General features: G+C 58.7%; 1 protein-coding gene across 1 annotated transcript in view; it reads left to right on the top strand.

The window, feature by feature from the left end:
• TMC6 (transmembrane channel-like 6) overlaps nucleotides 1-7,308 on the top strand; it is a 14,352-nt gene extending 7,044 nt beyond the window's left edge. The window contains exons 13-20 of the mRNA XM_011988387.1: nucleotides 1-162; nucleotides 1,401-1,496; nucleotides 1,744-1,819; nucleotides 2,889-3,022; nucleotides 3,180-3,356; nucleotides 3,429-3,507; nucleotides 6,605-6,681; nucleotides 7,013-7,308. The exon at nucleotides 1-162 is cut by the window's left edge and continues 17 nt beyond it. Of these exons, the coding sequence (XP_011843777.1) occupies nucleotides 1-162; nucleotides 1,401-1,496; nucleotides 1,744-1,819; nucleotides 2,889-3,022; nucleotides 3,180-3,356; nucleotides 3,429-3,507; nucleotides 6,605-6,681; nucleotides 7,013-7,076 (865 nt within the window). The 3' untranslated portion in view covers nucleotides 7,077-7,308. The remainder of the gene's footprint in view (nucleotides 163-1,400; nucleotides 1,497-1,743; nucleotides 1,820-2,888; nucleotides 3,023-3,179; nucleotides 3,357-3,428; nucleotides 3,508-6,604; nucleotides 6,682-7,012) is intronic.
• Nucleotides 7,309-7,981: the final 673 nt, after the last annotated feature.

Below are 7,981 nucleotides of genomic sequence, written 5' to 3'. Positions count from 1 at the left end.
GGCCATCCTGGGGACACTGTGCTACCACTGGCTGGGCCGCAGGGTGGCTGTCCTGCAGGGTCAGTGCTGGGAGGACTTTGTGGGCCAGGAGCTGTACCGGTTTCTGGTGATGGACTTCGTCCTCATGCTTCTGGACACGCTTTTTGGGGAACTGGTGTGGAGGTGAGGAGGCCCTGGGTGGGCTGAGTGGGGAGCGTTCTCCCCTTAGTGGCCGGTACGCGTGGCTGGGAGGTTCTCAGGCCTGGACCTTTCACATCAGGGCCCTGTGTCTCCACCCTTCAGGGGAAGACTCTGGAAATAGAACCCAACTCATGTTTAGATTGGAAAGGAAAACAGGTTTCAAAGGGACATGTATGGCCAGGCGTGGTGGCTCACGCCTGTAATCCCAGCACTTTGGGAGGGTGAGGTGGGTGGATCACCTGAGGTCAGGAGTTTGAGACCAGCCTGGCCAACATGGCAAAACCCCGTCTCTACTAAAAACACGAAAATTAGCTGGGTGTCGGGGCACACACCAGTAGTCATAGCTACTCGGGAGGCTGAGGCATGAGAATCGCTTGAACCCGGGAAGCGGAGGTTGCGGTGAGCTGAGATTGCGCCTCTGCACTCCAGCCTGGGCGACAGAGCAAGACTGTGTCATTAAAAAAAAAAAAAAGCGACATGTGTGTGACACAACCTCAGTCTAGGATACAAAGGAAAAACAGGCAGCAGGGAACAGACAGCGGAGGAAGATTTAAAAAATGTTCCAGGGATCCCGCTGGAACTTCAGCTGAGTTTTCCTCTTGGTGTTTTCTTCGAGAATATCTGAATTTAACAATAATAACAAGATTAAAAAAATCAGTAGGAGAGCTGGTGTGGTGGCTCACGCCTGTAATCCCAGCACTTTGGGAGGCTGAGGTGGGAGGATCACTTAAGCCCAGGAGTTGGGGACCAGCCTGGGCAACAGAGTGAGACCTCGTCTCTAAAAAAATAAAAATAAAAATAAATAAAAATTAGCTAGGCATGGTGGTGTGTGCCTGGAGTCCCAGCTACTCACGAGGCTGAGGTGGGAGGATCGCTTGATCCCAGAAGGTCAAGGCTGCAGTGAGCCACGATCGTGCCACTGCACTCCAGCCTGGACAACAGAGCCAGACCCTGTTTCAAAAAAGAAAAAATCATTTGGTGCTGGAGCTGATACTGCTTGTTTAACTCTGGGTGTATCTGAACCTACTTTGGAAGAGGCCGGTGTGACCAAGCCCTGGGTGGGGGCCCCAGGCTGGTGGCTGTCTGTCCTTGGCATTATCTGTGGAAGGGCCAGGATGTCACCTGGCTGGGGGGTGGGCGCCTCTGGGTGTGGGCACTCGGGCCGGCCTCCCTGGGCGTGGCTTTCCCGTCTAACTCTCTGGGGTCGTCCTCGGAGGCAGGATTATCTCCGAGAAGAAGCTGAAGAGGAGGCGGAAGCCGGAGTTTGACATCGCCCGGAATGTCCTGGAGCTGATTTACGGGCAGACTCTGACCTGGTGAGGGTCCTCTGCTTGCCTCCTGCTGTCTGGCCCCTCGGTCAGTGTCCCTTTCCCCCTGGGGTTCCTGCACCTGCCTCCCACTGGGGGCACAGCCGGGCCCAGCCGTGGACCCTGGAGCGATGCAGGCCCTGACCAGGACCTAGTTTTGGCCATTCTCACATGCCCTGCCCGTGGTCTGGAACCAGCCTGGTCTTAGGGAGGGGGAGGGCACCGGAGCAGCCCCTGAACTGCCACCCTTCCCCAGGCTGGGGGTGCTCTTCTCACCCCTCCTCCCCGCCGTGCAGATCATCAAGCTGCTGCTCGTCTTCTACGTCAAGAAGGTGAGGCTGCCAAGGCCTGGGGAGGGCTGGGCTGGCAGGGCGGCCTGGCAGTGGGGGCAGGACTCAGCTGGGCAGAGCCTGGGACACTGGAACCCTCCCCACTGGAGTGAAGTGGGGCTGCCCTGGCCTGTCCCTCAGCCCAAGGGACGGCTGACCCCTCCCGGCATCACTGTCTTTGGCAGGCCGGGAAGCATCGCTGGGTTCAGAGGTCATCACCAGGTGCCTGTGTGCACTTGGCCAGGGGTAGCGCCAGGGCTCTGGGAGACACTAAGCCTTGGGACCGCTGGGTCCCTGGAAAAGTGACCCTGGTACTCTGTCCGCAACTAGGTCATGCCCAGTGGCTGAGAACTGGGACCTCCCTTCCCATCCTGGCTCTTGTCTTTATTTTATTTTATTTATTTTATATTTTATTTTATTTTACATTTTATTTTATTTTATGTTTGAGACAGAGTCTCACTTTGTTGCCCAGGCTGGAGTACGATCTCGGCTTACTGCAAGCTCCGTCTCCTGGGTTCATGCCATTCTCCCGCCTCAGCCTCCCAAGTAGCTGGGACTACAGGTGCCCGCCACCACATCCGGCTAATTTTTTTGTATTTTTAGTAGAGACGGGGTTTCACTGTGTTAGTCAGGATGGTCTCGATCTCCTGACCTCGTGATCCGCCCACCTCAGCCTCCCAAAGTGCTGGGATTACAGGCGTGAGCTAGGATTACACTGCGCCTGGCCATCCTGGCTCCTGTCTTGTCTGGCCTTCTGTTTCCTCATCCATGCAATGGGGACCATGTTCCTGTGGGGACTGAGGGAGGTGGCGTGTACAGTGTTGTGTGCAGAGCCTGGCATGGCAGCGACCTTCAGCGGATGGAGGTGCTGTTGGCATCACCCCTTTGCGTGTGAGTGACCTGCAGGCCTCTGTCTTCCTCTGTAAATGAGTAGGCTGCAGGGAGCGGGGTCCTGTCCTGGGCCCTGCTCGCATGCACAGCTCTGGTCGCCCTTCCCTCTTGAGCTCCCCCAGGCCTTGGAGGGGTGCTGAGGGGTAGCAGGACGGTGGCAGAGCATAGCCTTTCCCCACAGACCAGCCTTCTGGCCAACTGCCAGGCGCCGCGCCGGCCCTGGCTGGCCTCACACATGAGCACGGTCTTCCTCACGCTGCTCTGCTTCCCCGCCTTCCTGGGCGCTGCCATCTTCCTCTGCTACGCAGTCTGGCAGTGAGTAGGGGCGGGTGGAGGGGACCCTTCTGTGTCATCCTGGGTTGGGTAGTGGTGCCTGGGGGGCCCGAGACTTAGGGGTGAAGAGGACGGGCTGGGAGGGAGCTGGGTGGGCTGTTGCCCAGGCTGGGGGGTTCCTGGTCGGCCTCTTCCCCAGGGTGAAGCCCTCGAGCACCTGTGGCCCCTTCCGGACCCTGGACAGCATGTACGAGGCCGGCAGGGTGTGGGTGCGCTACCTGGAGGCGGCGGGCCCCAGGGTCTCCTGGCTGCCCTGGGTGCACCGGTACCTGGTGGAAAACACCTTCTTCGTCTTCCTGGTGTCGGCCCTGCTGCTGTGAGTCCCGCGGGCGGGGGCGGCCCTGGGGAGATAGCCCTCACTCCCTGCCTGACAGCTCCTCTCCCACAGGGCCGTGATCTACCTCAACATCCAGGTGGTGCGGGGCCAGCGGAGGGTCATCTGCCTGCTCAAGGAGCAGATCAGCAACGTGAGTGCCCGACCTGGGCTGCCCTCAGCCCCTGTCTCGATCGCCTGCCCGACCTGGGCTGCCCTCAGCCCCCGTCTTGATCGCCCGGGGGTGACGCTCCCCTCCACCCCCCTGTACATCCTCTCCTGTGGGCCTTGGCTGGTGAAAGGGTTTGTTTGCCAGACAAGTGACCCTGATCAATATGTGCACTTCAGATCAAGTGACGAAGCAGCTGTGAGACAGAGCCAGGCTCCTGATCCCCAGGGCCCCACTGGGACCGGGACTCCGGTGGGTGGGGTTGGTTTCAGCCCCCAGGGGTGGCTCCGCTGAGGGCTCAGACAATCTCTGTGAGGATTTCTGAGATCCCAGAAATGGCTTTTGGGTCCCTATGGACTCTTTACTCATTTTACAAATAGGGGGAGTAAGGTTGAGGGACAGTCAGTACTTAAAACTTTTTCTTTCTTTTTTTTTGGAGACAGAGTCTCGCTCTGTGGCCCAGGCTGGAGTGCAGTGGCGCAATCTCGGCTCACTGCTGCAAGCTCTGCCTCCTGGGCTCAAGCGTTTCTCCTGCCTCAGCCTCCCGAGTAGCTGGGACTACAGGCACCTGCTGCCACACCCAGCTAATTTTTTGTAATTTTAGTAGAGATGGGGTTTCACTGTGTTGCCCAGGCTGGTCTCCAGCTCCTGAGGCAGTCTGCCCACCTCAGCCTCCTAAAGTGCTAGGATTACAGGTGTGAGCCACCACACCTAGCCAAAACATTTTTATGAAGAAAACAATGTTTGGCTGGGTGCGGTGGCTCACGCCTATAGTCCCAACACTTTGGGAGGCCAAGTTGGGAGGATGGCTGGTGCCCAGGAGCTCGAGACCAGCCTGGGCAACAGAGCTAAACCTCATCTCTGCAAAAATTTTAAAAGTTAGCTGGGCATGTTGGCGTGCACCTGTAGTCCCAGCTACTTGGGAGGCTGAGGCAAGAGATCGCTTGAGCCCGGGTTGAGGCTGCAGTGAGCTATGACTGTGCCACTGCACTCCAGCCTGGGGGACAGAGTGAGGTGATGAGGCCCTCATGCTGTGGCATGGGAGTGAGCTGCAGAAGGGGATCAGCCCCCATGCCCCACGGGCAGCTCCCGGGAGGAGTGTGCGCCCGGCAGCTGGCCCCCATGCCCACTCCCTCCGCCCAGGGGACCTTCTTGCCCACTGTGCAGCCACCAAGTTAGAGACAAGGCACTTTTCCCCCTGGGCCACCCAGCCTGGCCTCTCCCCTGGGGAACAGCCCCCGCGAAGCAGGTCTTGTGTCTTTTCCAAGCTTGCATCCTGCTGCTGGGCTCTGCCCTCCCCCCAGGGTTCCCCATCCCCTCCCATTGCGGTTTGTCCTCCTGCAGGTTTTTACTCTGGGGCTGGTGAGTGCCAGTGTCCTTAGGCGTGCTCCACACCAGGGCTAGGGGGGTGCTTGTCGGGATCAGCGGCTCGTGTCTGCCAAGGCGAGGGCATGGTGGGGCGCAGCCCGTGGGCCTCAGCAGCCATGTGACCCTGCTGCTGGATAGTTGGTGCCAGGAGCCAGGGCTCCAGGCAGCTCGTCCCAGCTCGTCCCAAGCGCTCATGGGACGGCTCCCACGTTGCTTGGGTTGTAAACACTGCAGTACACACTGTCCCATCTCCTGCCTTTCCCGTTTCACCACACAGAGCTGAAAGCCGGGCATCTTGGCTGCGGTGGTTGTCTGGCCATAGATACTGGAAGTGGGAAGTGGCTCCTGCCCTACTGGGTGGCATTTCAGAGCCCCCAGGGGCCAGGTGGGTCCGGGCGGGGAATGCAGAGTGGTGCTGGGAGAATCCCAGCTCTACCCACTGTTGCTCTGGGGGATGGGAGGGACCTTTCTCCAGGGGGATGCTGGCTGTAGTGTCTACCCAAGGCGGAGCTCTGACCGCAGGCTTTGGGGCCGTCGACCTGAGCTTTCCCCGAGCAGGTCGGCATGGCTCAAGCACACGGCCCCTCCACACTCATCAGCAACTCGATAGAAGCAACTTAGTTTGTTGCATAAGGGCCCATGGTCTCTTCTTAAAGGTATTCTAAGTGACCCTCCTAGGCTGAGCCAGGTTGCCAGGTGCCCAGAGCCAATCCGTGTGGCTCTTGACAGAACTCCTGTTCTCTTTGTGAAGGTTCCCGGCAGGGAATCCCGGTCTGACCCAAGCACTGATGCTCGGTTTCTGTGCAGCAGGTCCTTTGCTAAGTGCCGCCTCTGCTTGTCACATTTCATTGTCGAAAGAGCCCTGGGTCAGTCCAGTACTGGCCCCAAAGATGTCCCCGTCCTAAGACTGTATGGAGCCTGCGAATATGTTGTGTGGCTGGGGGAAGTAAGGTTGTGAAGGTAGCTGGCTTGGGATAGGAGATGGCCCTGGATTATCATGGTGACCCAGCATGATCTCAGGGTCCTTCGAGGTGAAAAACGGAGGCTAGAGTGTCAGGGTCAGAGTAGTGCCACGTGAGCGGAACTTGAGCGGCCACTGCTGGCTTTGAAGTGGAGGAAAGGGCTGAGAGCCAAGGAGTCCAGGGGCCTCTAGGAGCTGGAAAAGACGAGGAAGGGGACTCTCCCCCGAAGCCTCCAGGAGGAGCATAGCCCTGACGATGCTTGATTGGAGCCCAGTGAGACTCATTTTAGACTTCTCACCTCCAGAACTGAAAGTTGAGAAACTGGCGGTGTTTAAGCCACGAAGTTGACAGCTCGTTACAGCGGCAGCAGGAGACTCACGTAAACCCTGTGCCTTGTGTTATTATCCCCCTTTCCAGATGCTGCCACTGAGGTCAGAGAGTTAGTAACCCAAGGCAGAGCCAGTAAGTGGCAGGGCCGGTTTTACATTGAGTCAGGCCGGCTCTGGGCTGCTGATTATATTTCCCTTTTTACTTTGGCCACTAGGAAGCTTAGATCTACACATATGCCCACTTCCTGGCTCTTGGTTTTTCCTTGTCCTTGTTTGGTGGCCCTTTCACCTTTTTCTTTTACCTTTTTGCTGCTTGTGATGTTGAATGCACCTCGTGAGTTTTCTCTCAGATGCAGTTTGGAACAGGCTGGCTCTGGATGGGCTGATGGATGACTTCTCCCCTTTGTGTTCTGGCTTTTCTAGGAGGGGGAAGACAAAATCTTCTTAATCAACAAGCTTCACTCCATCTACGAGAGGAAGGAGAGGGAGGAGAGGAGCAGGTGAGGGTCTGTGGAGGGAGTGGGGACACTGAGCCCGGGGGGAGAGGGTCCAGGGCTGGACAGTGGGGCTGCCACTGGGGCTACACCACGACATTGCTGACACTTGATCGCTTTTGACCTACAAATATCCCCACCCCAGCGCTCACCTTCACTCTCTAGAGCCTTCTCTGGCCTCCGGAGCCTGACCATTTTGACAGGGACTTAAAATACATCTCAGGAGAAAGGCTGTGGGGCGCCTGGCCTGTCCCTCGCCGGGCCCTGGCTGTGCCCAGCCAGGTGGCAGGGATGTTGATGTTGACGGGGTCCCGTCAGTGACGTCTCTTTCTGGCAGGGTTGGGACAACCGAGGAGACTGCAGCACCCCCTGCCCTGCTCACAGATGAACGGGATGACTAGGGGGACAGCGATGGGCCTCACGGGCCCGCCCAGCACCCTGAGACCACACTGGTGCCTCCCAGTGACCCTGCTGGGACATCAGGACAAAGAAGACACTGTCTCGCCTCTCGAAAGCCGCAGCTGCGCCTGGGCTGGCGCCAGAAGGGTGGGTGAATCCGGCTTGGGCATCCACAGGGAACTCTGCCCTGCCTGGGACTCTGTTTCTTCTGATTAAAGGGGTTTTGCAGATGGGCTTGTCCCTTGGGGCTCTGTGCCTGTGACTGGAGCCTGTGCCTGAGCATTGTGCCCAGGGCCTGTTCCTGCTGCCTTGGGGCCACCTCCAGGCGCCGTCCTGGGTCGTGGGAACCTCAGCTGGAGTGGGGGCGCCCTCTGCTGGTCAAGCCCCAGATGGCAGGAACTGGACCGTGCCAGGGCTTGATTCGCTCACTGCCTTTGACCAGCCTGAACCTGTGCCCAGAAGGGGCTTACACCGCACAAGTGAGCCGAGCAGGCAAGGATCGTGACCAGAGCGATGCGCCAACCATCACTGGAGCAGGAGGCAAATGTAGAGAGGGACTTGGAGGGGAGACATACCAGTTGCAAATGAGCTGTGGGGACAGTTGCCTCCCAGGCATAGGCAGCCAGCACCTGGGCTTGGAGGCGCACAGGGCTTGGTGAGGCAGGGCTGGCCCCCTGCGTCTGGCTGCCAGCAGTTGGCTGGAGCATGGTGACCCTGGGTCTGACTGGGCTGAGTTTGAGGAGCCCGTGGGATACCAAAAACCCTAGGCTGTGGGGGGTGGGCACAGGGATTCAGGGACCAACCCGTCATGACCCCAGTGCTCCAGGCCTGCAGGGACCAGCTCGTCACGGCCCCAGTGCTCCAGGCCCACGGGGACCGGCCTGTCACGACCCCAGTGCTCCAGGCC

This window comes from Mandrillus leucophaeus, unplaced genomic scaffold (assembly GCF_000951045.1).
Source record: "Mandrillus leucophaeus isolate KB7577 unplaced genomic scaffold, Mleu.le_1.0 Scaffold1, whole genome shotgun sequence".
Classification (NCBI taxonomy): Eukaryota; Metazoa; Chordata; class Mammalia; order Primates; family Cercopithecidae; genus Mandrillus; species Mandrillus leucophaeus.
The sequence above is the reverse complement of the archived record's forward strand: the minus strand, read 5'-3'. Positions and strand labels throughout refer to the sequence as shown.